We start from the raw sequence: 20,730 nt of genomic DNA, 5'->3' as shown, positions 1-20,730 counted from the left end.
TGTGTGATTAGCTGGCTGAAACCGTGCAGGTCAGAAAATCTACTGAAGGCCTTGAAGACTGGTGCTGATTTACGCAGCATATCCGTGTTCCAGTCCCCAATAAGAATTTTTTCTACCCCCTCCACCCCAGCTAAACACCCATCAAGTGTGTCATAAAACCCACTCTGTTCTGGTGGTCTATAGATTGTGCCTACTAGTACTGGTTTCGCCCTGTCTAATAAGATTTCAATCCAAACAGTTTCAATTTCATCATGGTTAAGGTCAGTACGGTTGATGTATTTGGTATCCTTGTGTATATACACACAGACGCCACCTCCATACTGGTTCCTATCCCTCCTGACTATTGAGTAGTTTTCAATTTCAATCTCTGGATCCTGTACAGATGAGTCTAATTTTGTTTCTGTGAAACACAATATGTTAGCCTTACCGTTTAAAAACAACTGTTTGATTTCAGCCAGTTTCGGTCTCAGGCTATTTGTATTTAGATGAAATATGTGAAGTCCATTTTTGCTTGTAATAAGATTGACGTCGTCACAGTTGAGGTAACTCTGTTCAATTGTGTCCTGTCCTGTGGTGGGGGGAGGGGGGGCGTTGTTGCTGTTTGTGCCGTGGGTGGGGAGGGGGGGAGGGGGTGATGCTTTGTCCTTTGCTGGAGTCTGTATTCCTTTGTGTGAAAGCCCGCGATGTGGGGGGGGGGGCTGGTTGATTACAGATATGTCTGATTGTACTCCATTGTGGGGGAGGGGGGGTGCCTTTTGTCCTGGCCTCGGCCCGGGTAGACTAGCTGGCATGGCGGCCTTGGCGGGGCCAGCCAAGCTAACCGTCGGGTCCTTGGTGACCTTGATGTTCCGCGCCGCTCTCCCTTTAGCCACTCGCCGAGTCCGCTGGGGCTTCTGTGAGGGTATGTCGCCGCTTGCTGGTCGGCTGGTGCAACTGCTGGCTGAAGCGTCAATTGCGTGGATGCTGTTGATCTCCGGCGCCGGTGTGAGGAGCGATGCCTCGCTGTTTTGTCCCCGCGACGTGCTGGGCGCCTCGGTTGTGAACCCCGGTTCCTTCCCTCTCGCTGTGGCCTCTCGTGGGTTCTTTTGCAGAGGTGGCAGAGGAGGAATGTTGCCGTTGATCATGTCGTTAGCCGCAGTATGTGTGGGTAGCCGTTGATCAGTTGTGCTGGCTGCTGCTTCTTGGGTCAGCAGATTTGACTGTAGTCTCTGGTTCCGTGTCATTACGGGACCAGGGTTCTGATGAATGTCACCCGACATGAGCAGATATAATAAAAACATTGATCTCTTATTACACTTGCCTGCCGGGGGTAATTTCTTTCGTTCCGGATTTGCAGTAAGTACTGTGTGGATGGTCGTGGCTCCGAAGGCTGGATGTTTCCTCTCCGAGCCCGTTAACAAATAGAAGTCGCAATGGGACTGCTGTTTTACGTTTTCGCTACCCTCCACTTCTGTCTGGAGTTGCTGCTTGAGTTGTGAATTCAGGTACAAATCCATAATCCACAGGAGGGAAAGTAGAAAATGCGCAAAGTACTTTTTTGTTGTTGCTCTGTTGCGTTGGTTACGGGAGCTACGTAAAATGCGACCGTCCATGTTGAAGCCGGATGTAGTGATGGTCTGTAGAGACGGTAGGTAGTGGAGTAGGAAGCTGTTCCAAAACTTGTCAGCCAATACTTGACTGTACCTCCACATTCTTCGGCCGTTCGCTTCTTCAGGCCTGTACATTGTCTGGGGTAGCGCGGGGTCCAGCCGCCCCATCAAGAGTGTGTTGGGGGTGACTGGGTCGACATCTGCTACATCACTTGAGACGTAGCCAAGGGGCTTTGAGTTCAATACTCCCTCGATCTCCGTGAGGACTGTCATTAAGACTTCTTCCGCCACGGTCTGGGCCCCAAGCACGGCGTACAGGGCTGTCTTTATAGAACGTACTTCTCGTTCCCAAGTTCCACCGAAGTGAGGTGCGTTCGGGGGATTAAACTGGAAGTCAATCTGGGATGGAGCGAGGTGGGTCTTAAGTTCTGGGCCCATAGCTTGGAAGCTCTCTCTCAGCTCTCTTTCTCCGCCTTTGAAGTTTGTCCCGTGATCAGACAATAATGTAGACGGTTTTCCTTTCCGTGATGTGAATCTTCGGAAGGCCATAAGGAATGAGTCTGTGCTCATGGTTGGAAGGAGTTCGATATGTATTGCTCTGGTGGTCATGCATTTGAATACAATACCCCACCGCTTCTCGGTTCCTCTTCCTTTCTTTATATACAGCGGGCCGAAACAGTCCATACCGGTGGAGTGAAAAGGCTTGTCGCCGAGTCGGAGGCGACAGGGAGGTAGGTCAGCCATCCGGGGTATACTGGGCTGGGCTCGCCACTTACGACAGTCTAGACAGGTTCGCTGGAAGCGCCGCACTGCTTCTCTCCCTTGCAGTATCCAATAACGACGTCTGATCTCCGCGAAGACTCTCTCTGCCCCTGCGTGGTGCACATCCTCGTCGTATTTCTTTATGATCAGCTCTGTGACCTTGTGTCGGCTGTTCAAGACTATCGGGTACTTGACGTCATCCGGTAAGTCTGGGGCTCTCCGCAGACGACCACCCACTCTGATGAGACTATGGGCGTCGCTCTCGGGGGCTAGGTGGAGCAGTCTGCTGTCTGATGGGACGGGCTTTGCTCCCTGTAGACAGGCTAGCTCATCGGGGAACGAGTCTCTCTGGGCTCGTTGTAGTAGAAGAAGTTCTGCTTCTTCGTAGTCAGCTGCTGAAATGTCAGTCGTGGGCTGAACCTCTGGGTGGTGCCACAGAAATGTCTTTAGCTGCGCACTCTGTAGGGTGAGGCAATCGTCTATGTCGGGGTCTGTGGAGACGAGTGTGTTCAATCCACAGAACATAGGTTTCTTGTTTTCGGCCTCCTCTTTACTCGCCTCCCGTGGGGTGGGTGTAGGCCACTCTTCTTCGGGGAGCTTGAGAAACTCTGGTCCGTCACTGTAGAGGTTGTGACGGGTGAGGTCATCCAGGGACATTCCCCGGGTGATGACGTCAGCTGGGTTGTGTTTGGTGTCCACATACCTCCAGCTCGCTACTTCTGTTAACTCTTGAATCTCGGTGACTCTGACTCCCACGAAGACCTTGTATCTGCACGAATCAGACCGGATCCATGTGAGTACTGTCGTGGAGTCTGACCACAAGATTGTTCTTTGCACCGGGATGGTGAGTTCACGTTGGATTAACGTGGCGAGTTGCGCTCCTGCTAGGGCTGCGCAGAGCTCTAGACGCGGGATAGATTGTTGCTTTCGTGGGGCTATTCTTGAGCGAGCCAGGATGAAAGCAGTATGTATTTCTCCTCCCTCCTCTCGGGCACGCAAGTAGGCCACCGAACCGTAGGCTACTTCGGAGGCGTCGCTGAATACGTGCAGGTCCATCTTGCATGTCTCTGGCCTCACTGTGGGTGGGAAGTAGCTGCGGCGTATATTAACACCTGGGAGTGAGCGGAGTTCCGTCTCCCACTCTCTCCATGTGGATGCAAGGTGTTCGGGTATGGGATCGTCCCAGCCCTGGTCCTTGTCCCATAGCGCTCTTACAATCATCTTTGCCCTGGTGGTGTAAGGTAGAATACATCCCAACGGGTCATATTGTCTGGCGAGTGTTCTGTATACACTCCGTCTGGTGGTCGGTATTGCCGTCGACCTTCCCTGCTCCTTGGTCAGGGGTTTGTGTCTATAATGGAGCGAGTCTGTTTTGAAGCGCCAGACTAGTCCTAGTGTCATTTCTTGGGCTTCTCCTGGGATGGTCGCCATCCAGGTGTCGCTGCTCGCTGCCTTGTCCTCGGGGGAGAGGCTGCGCAGTACTTGCGGGTCGCTGCTGGCCCACTGCCTGAGATCAAAGCCGCCTTTGATCAGGGAGGCGCGGAGCTTGAGTAGGAGAGCCTCGGCTTCTTCTGGCGTCGAGACGCTTTGTAAACAGTTGTCCACGTAGAAACTATTTGTCACACTTTGTCGGACCTCTTCATCTGCTGCTGGGTCCTCTGCGACGTGTTTTTGTAGTGCAAACGTAGCACAGCATGGGCTGCATGTGGTTCCGAAAGGGAGGACTTCCCATTGATAGATGGCTGGGTGCTCATCTCCGATCCTCTCTCTCCATAGGAACCGCAGCAGGGGCTTGTCCTCCTCCACTAGTCTCACCTGCAGGAACATCCCTTTGATGTCGCCGCTGATAGCCACCTTGTCCTGGCGGAAGCGTAGTAGCACGCCTAGTAGAGAGGGGCCGAGTGTTGGGCCGGGCAAGAGCTCTTTATTCAGATTTTGTGATCCGATCTGGTAGCTGCAGTTAAACACAATACGATCCTTGCCGTTGTGGTGGACCTTGTGGTGCGGCACGTACCATGATTCGGTCGTCTGATCGGCCTCTTTAATGTCAATTTTCTTTATGTGTCCCGCTGTGATTAGCTTGTTAATCTCAGCGCGGTACACAGCCTCTTGAGCGGGGTCTTTGGCTAGGCGCCGCTCTGTGTTCAATAGATACCGCTCCGTCGCCTCTTTTGTGGCGTGAAAGGTGGGCATTCCCTCTCGCCTCAGGAGTGGAGTTGCGTATCTCATCACTCCGTTGACGTTGACTCTCTTTGTCCCTTGCTCGAGGAGGGCTATAGCGTAGATGTCGTCCTTAGAACGAATGTCTTTCTTTTCGTTCTTAAAGGGCATTGTCTCTAGTGTCCATAGCCTCTCGACATGCTGCAGGAGTGTGGTGTCTTCTTCTGTCGCTCTGGAGTGGAGGCAGCTAGTGGCTGCTGTTCGGTTAAGAGACTTGGCGAGGGGGCCTTGTAATGTCCATCCTAGGCGGGTCTCGACTGCTGCAGGACAACCTCTGGGTCCTGTATGGACCCGGTCTATCGGGACTATGAGGTCTGCATGGTCGGAGCCTATCAGCAGGGTCGGGGTGGCACCGTCTATGAGCGGGATAGGTAGTTGACGCAGGTGCACATATTTATCCATCAGCTTGGCGATGGGGTAGGTGTACTGCGATAGTCCTATTTCTTGGCTGGTGAAAGCATTAGTAATCCTATACCGTCTCTCTGGCTGCCCGCTTGCTGCGATAGTGAAGGAGACATTCTCGCCCTTTATCGTCTTTAGATCTCTTCTTATTGTCCGAATCGTCATCTGGTTCTCGCTCCCCCGCAGCCCCAGCTGGGCCGCAGCGGACGCGAGGAGAAGGGTCTTCTCTGACCCGTCATCAAGGACGGCGTAAGTGTCCATGACCTTATCTTGGTAACTCAGTGTTACGCGGACCACCTTTAAGAGCACCTGGGCCCCCCCGCTGCTAGCGGGGTCAATGTACATAACACTTGCCTTTGTGCTGCTGGATGGTGCAGGCTTTCTTCTGTTACTGTCGTGTAGGACATCTAGGTGGGCTCCGTCACACCGACTACACCTCTTCTTGAGGCGGCACTCGGCTGCCATGTGACTGCGCGCACATCGGTAACAGCGCCTGTTGGACTTTATCCATTGACTCACTTCTTCAGCGGTCATCTTCTTGAACAGGTCACATTGTGACAACCAGTGTTCCTTTTCGCAGTACGGGCACACCATCTTCCACTTCTCTTTCATCGAGGGGGTGCTGTGGTTCTTGCTGCTCGGTACTGATTCTGATTGGTGCATGACAGTCACCGATCTTCGGCCATCGTTTGCTCTCCTAGGTCCCTCTCTGGAGCTTGGTGTGCTCCGCACGAACGTATCCAACCGTAGGCTGCTGACTTCTCTCGCCAGGAAGTCGGCTAGGTCTAGGAGGGATGGCTCGGGACCGTTAGGATCACGGTGGTCTCTTTGCCGCCTGAAGCGCTCCTGTCGGGCGGGCGGCAGCTTCTCTAAAATCCTCTCGACGTTCGAGTTTGCGTATAGTTCGTGCATACCCTTTTCTCGTTGCGCCCCCAGCATCCCTACCAGGGATTGTACTTTGATAGACAGGTCGTCTAGTGAGCGATTGTCTGTTGCTGGGGGTAGGCGGTCAATATGCCTTATCTCTTGTATTACGTAATCCCATATACGTCCATATCTTTGGTCTAGTGCTGCTAGAGCCGCTGTGTATGGGGTAGTAGAGGTGGCATAGGCCAGCGCTATGTTGTGCGCTCTGGGCACTTTCAGGTGCTTCAATAGGATAGCATACTTGTGGCGTTCATCAGCTACATCCACCATCATTGTCTCTAAGCACATCCGTAGCTCCGTGTACTGTGCTCGGTTCTCATGGGTGAAGTCTGGAAACGTCGGTGTGCCAATGTATGACGCCGTGGATGGCTGGCACATCGGTGAGCGTTGGAAGAGAGGCCTCCTGGGCGAGTCTCCCCTTACGCCTCTCGGTGGGCTGGTACCGGCAGGGTACCATGGCCCGCTGGTCCAGGTACTATTCCTCTGGACTGGTTGTGCGTCATGCTCACCCGTGAACAGAGTCGGGGGTCTGTAGCGCAGAGCCGCGGGGGTATAGCCTGGGCTGTACTGGACCTCCTGGTCCTGTGGAGTAATGTGCTGCTGTCGGGCTTGACTCTCCTCTTCTCCCTCTTCTTCCTCTGTCAGGTCATCTAGATCCTGTAGTCGTCTATTTAGCCTCTCCGCGGTGTACGCCGTTCCTTCCTTGTAGCTGGGTCTCACTGGGACCAGTCGGGGAAGGAGTTCGGAGGGTGGTATAGGCTCTCTCTGGTGGTCGGGCTCAGGGTCGCTTAATCGGTTAGGGGAGGGTGCCCTTGACCCGTGTCTTGACGAGGCCCTGGAACCCCTTGTGGAGGGAGGGGGTGTTGCCCTGGCGATCAGCTGCTCCATTAGCTGCGCTTGTAGTCTGTCGCGCTCGGCTTCGCGCTTGGTGAGATCTGCTTCTCTTTGGGCACCGGCAGCGGCACGCTGGGTGTCGGCCCGGTCTCTTGCCATATTCTCTTCCGTCTGAAGGCGTCTCATCTCCAGACGTATGCGCTCTTCGTCGCTCCGTTGCTGCGCTTGGAGGCGTTCTCTTTCAATGGTAGAATGTTCGCGCTCGCTAAGCATCTGTGCTTGGAGTTGTTCGCGCTCGCTAAGCGTCTGTGCTTGGAGTCGATCGCGCTCCGTAGAGGCTGCTAGGCTGGCGAGGAACGCCTGTGCTAGCATCTTGTCCGCCTCGCTGGGGGAAGACGCTGGTTGAGGTGATCCGCTCCTGGCAGTACTCGTTGGGGATGCGTTCCCCTGCGGGGAGTCCTGGAGCTCTATCTCCTCGGCGCTCTCCTCATCTTGTTCCGTACAGAGTTCCATCTCTGGAGGGTTGTCTTCCTCCCGGAGCTCTTCGGGGACTACTTCTTCGGTCTTGGCGGGGGGTAAAGTCGTGTCAGTTCCCTCCTGGTCCCCACCGTGAGCTTGGTCAGTTACATTAGAACCCACTAGGGCCTCTGTGGTCGGGGTATCCTGGTTGATAGGGTCGGACATAATTTTACTTTCTACTTTTACCGCGTTTACCGTTTGTAGAAGGCTAGGTAGTATACTGGCAGCGTAATCCTCTAAGTACTGAGGTGGCTGTCGTCTACGCTGCGGGCGTTCTACTTTAGGAGGACCGTTTCGTGGAGTGTTCATCATAGGCCATTTCAATATTAATACCACTATATTAATATTACACTAATTACCATCCGGCTCGAAGGACCAATTGTAACTGAGGGGTACAATTCCCTGACTGTATTGATAAGTATGGTATCATTAAACCACTACCGCTTTATGTACTTTAACTACTGGCCATACAGTACACGATATCTAAATATGATGAACACTTTCCACAATGAAATCGGTTCCAGACAAAGGTAATAATCAAATATTTAATATAGCAAAAGGTACATATGATATTTACTATTACATTTATGATTTGAATGCACTTGTAAGGCAAATGAGTACTCATAGGCAAATCAACACTGAATGTCCAATCTCTGGTTACGCAGGAAGCAAGTATACAACCTGGCTCTTAGGGAATTAGATCTATGGTACTCTTAATGATATAGCGGGATATTCTGGAAGGGGTCCTCCCGGTTGTAAGCCGGTAGGGGGGGTAGGAGAGCCGTCGGTAATAGACCGTCTGGTCAACGATATCTAGGGAGACTTCAAGTACAGAAGACAGTGCAGTAGACTCTTGATCCGCAGATGAATACACCTTGGTTCTCTTGTAGGCTGTAGCTCCACAATGAAGAAGAAGCTAGGCGACCTCAGTCTCTCTGAGCGCCGACTCAACTTGACTCCTCTCGGGGGTAAATCCAACACTCACAGGCGTCGGCGATTATCCGCTCCACAAATCACAGTACCAAAGCAAATATATATTCCAGCCGCATAGGGCTCAGCAGTCGTCGGGTAGGTAATCCAGTGTACATGTCCCTCGGTCCTCGCCTAGATCTCCTCGGATGAAAGCGCCATGTGGTCGGCCCAGCCTGGATAAGACTCTAGATAACACGAGGAAGCGTTGGAGATGCTGGTCACTTTAGGACTCTAACCGCACGATGCACCATACACGATAGACTATTATTACTTAATAGAAATACGTCGCACTCGACGGTACAGTGCCAAACTCTGACAATTCAGCTATTAATTCGCACGAGGTCTCAATGCTATTCTAAGGCCAAACAGGCCATACTTCACCGCACGTGGTATCGTGGGTGAGGCTTCACGTTCTGTTACTAAGTTGGGTAGAAGGGTAAAGGACTAAGGGTCTTCTACATTTACTTGCGCCATATTTATATGCACGGTGAACAAATAGTGCCACTCTCATTTCGGTAGCCGTATCCCTGAGCGGAGCCGGGGCTAGTACGGACATGTCTCGTCGGTACCTTTGAACTTGACGCCAGGGGCTGGTCCCCTGGCGCCTGGTCCTTTTGTCCAATAAGAGAATGAACTATTGTGGGCTATAGTAGGCTAAAGGGATATTCCGTGTATATGTACAAGGAATATACAAGGGATATCAAACGATATACAAATACTATTCAATATATATCAATAAATAAATATATATATTCGGTTTAATCTGATCCTTCGTAACAGGGGCCATGAATGAAAATGGGGAGAGGCTGGCGGACCTGTGCGCTATGAACAACTTGGTCATTGGCGGCAGTGTTTTTCCCCATAAGAACATCCACAAGGCCACTTGGGTATCGCCAGACCACATAACCGAGAACCAGATTGACCACGTCTGTATCGGCAAGAAATTCAGGAGGTCCATGCAGGATATAAGAGTAAAGAGAGGAGCAGATGTGGCTTCAGACCACCACCTTGTCGTAGCCAGCCTGAAGCTGAAGCTGAGAAAGAACTGGATATCGGCACATACAACACGACACAGGTACAACACAGCTTCCTTGAGAGACGCCAGTAAGCTGGAAGAGTTCAGAGTAACACTCAGCAACAAGTTCCAAGTTTTACAGGAGCTGTTGGAAGAGGATGAGTGCACCCTGGAGAACAGTTGGAAGGAGATAAAAGAGGCAGTAACGTCTACCTGCCAGGAAGTTCTTGGCCCCAAGAAGCACCAGCACAAGGAGTGGATCTCAGCGGACAAGAGGGAAAGATCCAAGAGAGGAGGGAGAAGAAGGCGGCAGTGAACAACAGCCGGACAAGAGCAGAGAAGGCCAAGGCACAAGAAAGGTATGCAGAAGGAAACAAGCTAGTAAAGAAGAGCATCAGAGCAGACAAGCGAAGGTATATGGATGACCTGGCAACAGAGGCAGAGCAAGCAGCAAGAGAGGGGAATATGAGAGAACTGTACAACATCACCAAGAAGCTGGCAGGAAAGTACAGCAAACCAGAATGACCTGTGAAGGACAAAGAGGGAAGACAGATAACAACGGGAGAGGAGCAACAGAAGAACAGATGGATGGAGTATTTTGAAGAACTTCTAAACCGGCCAGCACCACAGAACCCACCAGACATCGCACAGGCTGACACAGACCTACCCATAGCCTGCAATGCACCAACCAGGGAAGAAATTAGGAAGGCTATCAAGCAGCTAAGGAACGGAAAGGCTGCAGGACCAGACAACATCCGTGCGGAGGCACTGAAGTCAGATATAGAAACCACGGTGAAGATGCCATTGCTCCACCCACTCTTCATGAAGATATGGGAGGAATAAGACGTGCCAGGAGATTGGAAAGAGGGCTATCTCATCAAGATCCCAAAGAAAGGCGACCTTAGCAATTGCGCAAATTACAGAGGGATCACACTGCTATCAGTGCCAGGGAAAGTTTTTAACAGTCATCTTGAACAGGATGAAGGACCTCATCGATGCACAGCTCTGCGATGAGCAAGCTGGTTTCCGCAAGGACCGATCCTGCACAGACCAAATTGGAGTGCTGCGCATCATCATGGAGCAGTCGATAGAGTGGAACTCGCCCCTGTACATAAACTTTGTGGACTATGAGAAAGCCTTTGACAGCCTAGACAGAGAGACCCTCTGGAAGCTTCTCCGACATTACGGGGTGCCGACCAAGATTGTTTCCATCATCAGGAACTCCTATGAGGGACTGACATGCAAGGTGGTCCACGGAGGGCAGCTCACAGAGGCATTCCAAATGAGGACCGGGGTCAGACAAGGTTGTCTGTTCTCACCCTTCCTCTTCCTGCTGGCCATTGACTGGATAATGAAGATCTCCACAGCACAGAGAAGGTATGGGATTCAGTGGACACCTTGGACGCAACTGGACAGCTTGGACTATGCTGACGATTTGGCACTACTGTCGCACACCCAACAACAGATGCAGGAGAAGACCAACAACGTGGCATCCACTTCCGCGCAAGTGGGACTCAACATCCACAAAGGCAAGACTAAGATCCTCAAGACCAATGCAGCAAACACCACCAACGCAATCATGCTGGATGGTGAGGCTTTGGAAGAAGTTGAAGCCTTTACCTACCTTAGCAGTGTTATTGACAGATGCTGACGTTAGAGCACGAATAAGGAAAGCACGTACAGCATTCGTGCAATTACGGAACATCTGGAGCTCAAAAGAACTGACTTCCAACACCAAAGTCAGGTTCTTTAAAACTAACGTCAAGGCAGTCCTACTATACGAAGCAGAGACGTAGAGAACTACAGCTGCAACCATCAGGAAAGTGCAGGTCTTCATTAACAGCTGCCTGCGGAAGATCATCCACATCTGATGGCCAGACACCATCAGCAACTGCGAACTCTGGCAGAGAACAAACCAGCTGCTCGCAGAAGAAGAATTTCTGAAACGCAGATGGCGCTGGATAGGCCACACCCTGCAAAAGCCCGCAAGTACCATCACCAGACAAGCCCTAACATGGAATCCGCAGGGCAAGCGGAAAAGGGGCCGCCCGAGAAACACCTGGCGCAGAGACCTGGAGGCAGACACCAAGACCATGAAGATGACCTGGAACCAACTGGAGAGAACAGCTCAAGAGGGTTTCGGACAGAGATACGGGATGGTTTGAAAGCTCTGCGTTGCTAATAAACATATAACGGCAGCATGCCGGCGCCGTTTCTTGGTGTAGACGGGGAGTGAATCCATACGCGCTCAACGTCCAAAGAAATAGTTTTCCACACATTAAGCTCCGTTATCAGACACCGATGTGGTGACCCGATTTAATTAGAATAAGTAGGTTACATGGGAGGGTTGATCACAGTGATCCTAAAACGTCATATAACCTGGTCTAATTGCTTAAAGTGTAATCTAAACAGTTTCCGAAAGCGTCCTGAAGCGGTAAGAAAATCATATGGTTTCCCCATCGGCTACCGCCCAACAGCTGATTCCTATCACCTATCTAATGATCTCCGCTGCACTATGCCCGATCACCCGACAGGTGCAGGTGATCCACTCACAGCGCCACAGAGTCCACCCAACAGGCTACACAGAATCATAACCTTCCCCTCAATCATAACATTCCCCTCAATCATTACATTCCCATAAATTGTAACCTTCTATTGATAAAAATAATGATAATGATAATAATAATACTAATAATAATAATAATAATAATAAATAACAAAAAACACTCATTCGGCCTTTACACCGGCCCCTAATTGTGCCTACACAATTACAAAATATGGTCGGGCGAGTGTTCATTACAGCTGGCAATCCTCCTTTGACTCCAGTAGTAGGCCCTTGTTATCCGGAAAGGTTTCCAGGATCCGTCCAAGCGGCCAGGAATTCCTGGGCGCTGTGTCGTCCACTATGACCACCAAGTCACCAGGGGCGAAGTTCTCTTTGGCTATTTATGTTATCAGCTGTGCCGTGGCAGATTCACCTGTCACGTGAATCACCACAATACAACTGAGAACATTCCACGTCACAAAATAAAAAAATCTTCAAGTTGATCCACAATCCACTTCACTCCAGGGTTTGCCATGGTGGTGCATTGGAATGACGATGTGAATCAAACACCACTCATGTTCTTTCCACTTTCTTTCTTTCTTTTGTGATACACCCTGTGATGGGGTATGTACCAGACACAGCCATCCTTCCTTGGTTCTTGAAGAGGTACCTTCTCTGTGGTCTTAGATATTCCATCCTCTTTCCTCTTTGATCTTACAGTCTTCTCTCTGCTCTTAGATCTTCCTGTCTTCTTTTGCAGGCTCATGGCTCGTTGTGTCGTCACCTGTCTGTACTCTGCATGGTACCCTTCATCCTTCCTCTTCTTTTGCAGGTGCATGGCTCGTGTCGCCAACTGTCTGTTGTTGCGTGTCATCACATCTCCTTTCCGAAAGGAGAGTGGCAAGTTATACTGACCATCTTTTAAGTTTATCGAACTGTTGGTGATGGCTTTGGGTCTTCTTGTCACATCCACCACGTTGACGTTCAGTGGACCATATCTTCTTGTCACATCCACCGCGTTGACGTTCAGTGGACCATAGACCGCCCATCCCAAGAGTGACCTTACAGCATATGGTCCGTCATCCTGGCTGTTCACTATCTGCCGAGGCTCCATGGCTCTCGGAGTATTGACTCCAATCAGAAGCTCCACATCTGAGTCAATGTAAGTGATGTGAACATCCTTTAGGTAGGGCCATTTCTTCAGTTCCTCTTGAGTAGGGATGTTTTCTTTTGACACTGGGATTGCTGGTTGAGTGTATAGCGTAGGCAGTGCAATAAATGTGTCATCATTGATGTTGCCTACCTCCAGGCCTGAGATCTCATATGCTGGGACATGTTTCTCTTGTGCCATTGTCTTAAGGAGAATTGATGTTTTCCGGCCCTTAGCGTTCAGCTTCCTCATGAGGCTCTCTGTGCAAAAGGATGCCGAGCTGCCATGGTCCAAGAAGGCATATGTCGTTACATACCCACTTTCGTCAGCCTGTTTCACCTTTACTGGCACGATGGGTAAAGCACAGTCCTTACCGGCCCCATTATGTTCACCAAGCCTCACCAGAGCACTACCCACAGTCTTCTTGGTCAGGGGTGGTGTCCTCTCCTGTTGAGGTGATTTCCATTCCATTGACCCGACTGTTCCTTTTTGCTCATCCGGTCCTTCTTGGTCATTTGTCTCTATGTGTAGCAGAGTCAGGTGTTCTTTCTGACAATGCTGACACCTCATCCGCTGGCTACAGTGCCTACTGAGATGTCCCTTGGTGAGACAACCAAAACAAAGTCCTTTCACCTTTAAGAACTCTATTTTGTCTAGATGTTTCTGAGCTCTTATCCTCCTGCAGGCTTCAAGTGAGTGATCGCCTGCACAGTACAAGCAAGGAGTTCTAAAAGCCACAGAGCCATCTGCCTTGCATCCTACATTACCGACGGTTGACGGTATGTTTGTGGCCGGTGTCACTGTCGTGGCAAAGCTGCTTCTCTCCTTTCTCTCTTTAACCGGTGCGGCTGATGCTCCTGCTCGTGCTTGCCATCCAGAGGCTGCCGTCTTGAGGTACCTTGGGGCAGCTCTGTCAGTACCATAGTCTTGAATATCACCGAACAATGGGTCGGAGGCCATTTTGGCTTGTTTTTCCAGGTAAGCCACAAGGTCCTTGAATTTGGCTCTTTGCCCAGTGCGCTCCTGGATGTCGTAGGCTGTTGACCTCCACCTTTCTCTGATCCTAAAGGGTATCTTGGATAAGATCAGTCGTAGGTTAGATGGATTGTCCAGCTCATCCATATAGTGGAGCTCCTGCATTGCATTACTGCATCCTCTCAGGTAGAGGGCGTAGGCGCGCAAAGCCTGACTATCCTCCGGTTTGATGCTGGACCAGTCCAAGACCTTCTTTATATAAGCATTAGTTATCCTTATTTCATCACCGAAATTCTCTTTAAGTAGTCTTTTGGCTTCCACATATCCATCCTGTGGATGCATGTGTAGGCAGCTCCTCACAAGATCTTTAGGTTGCCCTGTGGTGTATTGTTCTAAAAAGTAGAGTCTATCTTGCTCGCTGGTGGTTCTATTTTCTATGCCATACTCGAAGGCTCGCATGAATGACCTAAAGTTCATAGGATCTCCGTTAAACATGGGAATCTCCCTGGTTGGGAGTAGCGCCAGATTCTGCTGTGAGACAAGTATATCTGCAATGTCGTTCTGCCTTGCCATGACATTTGATAGAACCTGGTCTGTTTGGGTTTGACCCTGTTGTCCTGCAGTAGCTCCAGATGGTTGTAGCTGAAGCTGCACAGGGTTCTGATGCTGATATGGAGCATGTGGTTGTTGCCAAGGTTGTGGCTGAGGTAGCACATATGGTGGTGGTCGATACTGTACAGGTGGTAGTGGCTGTATATATGGCTGTTTGGGTCTCACTACTTGTGGAGGCCTCTGTTGTTGTTGTTGTTGTTGTTGTTGTTGTTGTTGTTGCTGTTGATGCTGTTGATGCTGTTGTGGTTGTTGCTGTTGTTGATGCTGTTGTGGTTGTTGCTGTTGTTGTTGTTGTTGTTGTTGTTGTTGTTGTTGCTGTTGTTGCTGCTGTTGTTGTTGCTGTTGTTGTTGCTGATGTTGTTGTTGTTGTGGTTGCTGCTGTTGTTGCTGCAGTTGTTGTTGCTGATGTTGTTGTTGTTGTGGTTGCTGTTGTTGCTGCTGCTGTTGTTGATGCTGTTGTTGTTGCTGATGTTGTTGTTGTTGTTGTGGTTGCTGTTGTTGCTGCTGCTGTTGTTGATGCTGTTGTTGTTGCTGATGTTGTTGTTGTTGTTGTTGTGGTTGCTGTTGTTGCTGCTGCTGTTGTTGATGCTGTTGTTGTTGCTGATGTTGTTGTTGTTGTTGTTGTTGTTGTTGTTGTGGTGTGTGCGCCCATGCATACTGGTCCAAGAGCTGTCTTTGCACAGGGATTTTTGGAACAGCATTTATGGATGCATATTCTACCGTGGATTGCAATATCGGTAGTCCTTCTGAGGTGTCTAGAGCATGTGCTTGGTCAACATAATCATTCATACCATCTCTAGGTTGCATCTTGTACACATATCCGTCCTCTTGAGAGGGTGGCTGGTTAATTTGTGATGGATACCTCGTGGTTCTAGATGAGTTGGTTTGTGATAATGTCTCATACTCATCCAGTATCTTGAGTTTGGCCGCTGATACAGCCATGTCTGTGTCAAAGTCGAGTTTATCCTTCTCAGCCTTTAATTTAGCCTTGGCTTTAGCCTCCTGCAGACTTAATTCAGCTATGGCTTTAGCTTTATTTAGATTTGTTTCAACCTCTAATTCAGCCTCCTTTAGGCTAGCCTGCAGACTTAATTCAGCTATGGCTTTAGCTTTATTTAGATTTGTTTCAACCTCTAATTCAGCCTCCTTTAGGCTTATGGCTTGTCTGGCTGAAAGTGCAGCGGCCTTTGCCAGAATGGTGGCCCTCTCGTTTTCAGCCCTTCGACGGGCGGCAGATAACCTGGATGATTGGCTTTTACTTGATGATTTTGATGATTTGGATGATCTTGATGGGGCCCTGGAAACGCTATCCTCTGGGCCTATTGTAGCCTGAAGGTCCCTTTCCAGCTCATCTTGAGTCTCTACTGGAGACTCTTGGATCCCAGACCCAGTTGGACTTTGGGCTGGAGTTTGCCTTTCCTTATTCCCTTCCATCAACCATTTTTCCATCACATTAATAAATGCATTGAATTCATCTATTCTTGGTTTATACCGTTGTGTTTCATCCTCATCGCTTTCCTGTAAATACGGCTGTACAGACTCAATTGCTGACTTAAAAGCACTGAGTGTCTTATTGAACAGTGCCATGTCCGTTCTTACTCCTTGTTCATCATTTGATTTCATCATCAGAATAATCTCATTTTTCTTGCGGGTGCATGCTGCAAGCCTGGCTTTACGTGATGCCATTAGTTGTTTCAGCTCAATATCCGCTTGTGTCAAATCCATATTCTCTGTTTCAATATCCGACATCTTGTCTATATTTATCCACCAGTTCTTAAGACAGTTTTATAATTTGGCTTATATTCCACAGCGCCGTTTGCGCGCGCCACGTACGTGGTAGTGTCTATTCCATTCATACATTCTACTCACGCACGTTCCCTTTGATGTCCTCGAGCCGGGAGGGAAGATCCTCCCCTCTTGGTGGTGATGCCTTCGTTGATCGATCCTGTAGCTGATCACAGGCAGCGATGTCCTCGGGCTGTGATCATTCACTGTGCTGATGTGGATCGATTCCTTCCTGCTGATCGCTGATCTTTGATTGTCTCTCACAACAATGCTGGCCCCTTGTTGTCAGTCCTCTTGCGAGTCCTCCTCTGGTGTTGTGCTTATTGACGCGCGCCTCTGCCTTGGGTCGCGTCAATATCTGCGCGAGTCCTCTTTCACTTTATTGAAGCTGGTTGGGGTTCAATAAACGCGATTTTCTTACTTAATATAACGGCAGCATGCCGGCGCCGTTTCTTGGTGTAGACGGGGAGTGAATCCATACGCGCTCAACGTCCAAAGAAATAGTTTTCCACACATTAAGCTCCGTTATCAGACACCGATGTGGTGACCCGATTTAATTAGAATAAGTAGGTTACATGGGAGGGTTGATCACAGTGATCCTAAAACGTCATATAACCTGGTCTAATTGCTTAAAGTGTAATCTAAACAGTTTCCGAAAGCGTCCTGAAGCGGTAAGAAAATCATATGGTTTCCCCATCGGCTACCGCCCAACAGCTGATTCCTATCACCTATCTAATGATCTCCGCTGCACTGTGCCCGATCACCCGACAGGTGCAGGTGATCCACTCACAGCGCCACAGAGTCCACCCAACAGGCTACACAGAATCATAACCTTCCCCTCAATCATAACATTCCCCTCAATCATTACATTCCCATAAATTGTAACCTTCTATTGATAAAAATAATGATAATGATAATAATAATACTAATAATAATAATAATAATAATAAATAACAAGAAACACTCATTCGGCCTTTACAAAACATTTTAAATAATTTTTATAAACTGCTCAAAACGGCATTATTTCCGCCGTTGGGTGATCACAGCGCATGCGCACCATCCCTTATCTCTGTCCGAAATCCTCGTGCAACTGTGAGTACCTTTGTAATTTCTCTGTGATTCTTGTATAACGAACGGTTCGGCCAGAACCAGTCCTTCATGGTAAATCTAGGTTGGTTTCCTATTGAGGAGCAAGTGACTGTGGATTCACTCAGTGCATCACAGTCACGAAAGGGGCTAATGACAATGTGGAGCAAATAAATGAAAATGGGGGACCCTGATGTAAACAAGACAAACGTCTTTCTCTGGTCTGCATCCCCTTAACAATTGTATGTATTGAGCCGTACTGTATTGTACCCATTCTGCAATCTGTAAAATAACGTTTTCATTCATTCATTCATTCATTCATTCATGGAACTGTTACACTGAGCTTGCACTGGATTTGTTGAGAAACCTGCTTCTGCAGCAGTCTGTGTGTGAGCAACCAGTCAGCAGCATTGTGAATTTAGAGATTCACTAAAAGACACATTGAGAGACAGGTTTGTGTGTGGATTAAGAAATGAAGGTTCACAGAAGAAACGACTGACAGAGAGTGATTTGACACTGGAGAGAGCTGTCAATATCAGTGTAACAATGTTAATGGCATCAAAGGAAGGGCACAGAAAATTACGATAAATCTGGTTTTAAAAGAAACACTGGAAATTACAAAAAGAAGAGACATGTTCATGCTGTTGAACAAGGAGATAGAACAGCTAGTGACTCCTCAGATGAAGAGGAGAGGATAAATCTCCTCCTCTGGTCATTATTTGGGTAGAACACACCTATTTTGAACACCTTCGGCAGACTTTTTTTTTGGGCCATTTTAATCTAGATTAATCTAGATTAATTCCAGGATTGCAGGTAGATTAATCTAGATTAAAAAAAAATTATCTATGCCCAGCTCTAATATATATATATATACAAGTCATGAGCACTATTGTACATTAGGGTTGGGTACCTTTCACATTTGAACCGATACCGGTACCTGTGAATCGATACCGGTACCCAACGGTACCTTTTTTCGATCTCTAAAAATGTAATCTACCTACCTCAGTTGTAAAAATGTATTATCATTATTTATTTAGAACAATGTGTTAATATATATATATATAATATTGCAACGAGCGTTGTCTGCATCTAGCTTTGTAAAGTGTAACAACACTTGCGACCGTTTTTGGCTTGCCATTGTCCCGACTGCTTTGTTGTTGAATCAAGTCAAATCCTAAGTAAGGGTGTATTGTGCGCGTGAACGTGCAACACACTTCATAGGTTTCGTTTTTTTTACAGTAACGAAATGTGGCACCGGCGGATCTCACGTGAATCGGTACTCGGTAGTACCAACGTGATTCGGTCGGTACCCTTACAAGTACCTGATTCGGTACCCATCCCTATTGTACATGCTATCATACAGAGTTATATGGGTATTTGTTTATTTGTTTATTTATGGATCCCCATTAGTCTACACCCATGGGGGTGAAAGACTATTCTTCCTGGGGTCCTAACAAACATTACAGTACATTACATTACAGTAACAAAAAAACAATAAAAACATAAACACCTCAGCCTAAGCACATTCTCAACATCTTCAAAATCTCACAAAAAAACACACAAAGGCTCCAACCACAAAAAATACAATACTTACTAAATAAATCAGTAACTCAACTGTATTTCACCATTCATAACAGCATCCTTCAACATTTTCTTAAAAGTAAATGTGTTGCTGATCATCATTATCTTCACGGGTATACAATTCCAGTATGCAGCATCTCTATACATTACGGTTCTCTTAAGTTAAGTGCATTTCTTCTTGGTAGAGGTAGAGTAAAAGGAAGACCCACGGCGTGTCTGGTGACATAGCCATGTCTAGTATCGGTGGGTAAACTATAGTATGAGGCAGGTAGTTGTGATTCATATGATTACTATGATTGCAGTGTAGGGCAGCTGTAGACGGTGAAAGCAGTAGTAAGATGCCCCCCTCTGTCTTGACCCCCTCCCCCCCCCAGGTGCTGGCGGTGTCAGACGTGGTGGTGTACCGCACGCGGGCAGAGCGCCTCCACAACGACATGTTCCAGTTCCTCAGCAACGCCTCAGGGGCGTACCTGAAGCACTTCACCCCCGAGCTGAAGGCCCTGTCCAGCCGCTGTGGTCTGGACGTCCCCCTGTCCTCCCTGGGGCCCGCCGTCATCGTCTTCCAGGAGACCACGCACACGGAGCTGCTGGGGCACGGCAGGGGAGGTGGGGGACATCACACACTCACACACACTCAGTCTCCGCTTAGTGGAGCATGTTCATGCTTGTACTGTATTGTATTATATCTAGTCTCCTCTTCCTCCCTTCTACCCCTCCTGTTTGGTTCTGTTCTTTTTGTCACTGTGGAAAGTGAGTTCCCATATTATGCAGACACTGTAGAAACCAGTCTTTCTTTCTTTCTTTCTTCCTTTAAACTATGTGGCCTCATACTCCATGTCCTAACTGACTGTGACGTGTGACTGACTACTGTGTCCTGACTGACTACTGTGTCCTGACTGACTACTGTGTCCTGACTGACTACTGGCTAGCAGAGTCTAATGTAGAACATTGTTGTCCAGCAGCAGAGTTTAATGTAGAACGTTGTTGTCCAGCAGCAGAGTCTAAAGTAGAACGTTGTTGTCCAGCAGCAGAGTCTAAAGTAGAACGTTGTTGTCCAGCAGCAGAGTCTAAAGTAGAACGTTGTTGTCCAGCAGCAGTCTAAAGTAGAACGTTGTTGTCCAGCAGCAGAGTCGAAAGTAGAACGTTGTTGTCCAGCAGCAGAGTCTAAAGTAGAACGTTGTTGTCCAGCAGCAGAGTCTAAAGTAGAACGTTGTTGTCCAGCAGCAGAGTCTAAAGTAGAACGTTGTTGTCCAGCAGCAGAGTCTAAAGTAGAACGTTGTTGTCCAGCAGCAGAGTCTAAAGTAGAACGTTGTTGTCCAGCAGCAGTCTAAAGTAGAACGTTGTTGTCCAGCAGCAGAGTCGAAAGTAGAACGTTGTTGTCCAGCAGCAGAGTCTAAAGTAGAACGTTGTTGTCCAGCAGCAGAGTCTAAAGTAGAACGTTGTTGTCCAGCAGCAGAGTCTAAAGTAGAACGTTGTTGTCCAGCAGCAGAGTCTAAAGTAGAACGTTGTTGTCCAGCAGCAGAGTCTAAAGTAGAACGTTGTTGTCCAGCAGCAGAGTCTAAAGTAGAACGTTGTTGTCCAGCAGCAGAGTCTAAAGTAGAACGTTGTTGTCCAGCAGCAGAGTCTAAAGTAGAACGTTGTTGTCCAGCAGCAGAGTCTAAAGTAGAACGTTGTTGTCCAGCAGAGTCTAAAGTAGAACGTTGTTGTCCAGCAGCAGAGTCTAAAGTAGAACGTTGTTGTCCAGCAGAGTCTAAAG

At 48.7% G+C, this 20,730-nt stretch overlaps 1 protein-coding gene across 3 annotated transcripts in view; it reads left to right on the top strand.

The window, feature by feature from the left end:
* LOC311227872 (zinc finger FYVE domain-containing protein 1) overlaps positions 1-20,730 on the top strand; it is a 98,501-nt gene that overhangs the window by 46,486 nt on the left and 31,285 nt on the right. For all 3 annotated transcript variants that reach the window (XM_084313718.1, XM_084313719.1, XM_084313717.1), the window contains exon 3: positions 19,349-19,580. In XM_084313718.1, the coding sequence (XP_084169844.1) occupies positions 19,349-19,580 (232 nt within the window). The remainder of the gene's footprint in view (positions 1-19,348; positions 19,581-20,730) is intronic.

Source organism: Notolepis coatsorum (genome assembly GCF_963971535.1).
Source record: "Notolepis coatsorum genome assembly, chromosome: 1".
Classification (NCBI taxonomy): domain Eukaryota; kingdom Metazoa; phylum Chordata; class Actinopteri; order Aulopiformes; family Paralepididae; genus Notolepis; species Notolepis coatsorum.
Note: the sequence above shows the minus strand (reverse complement) of the source record. Positions and strands in the feature narration are given on the sequence as shown.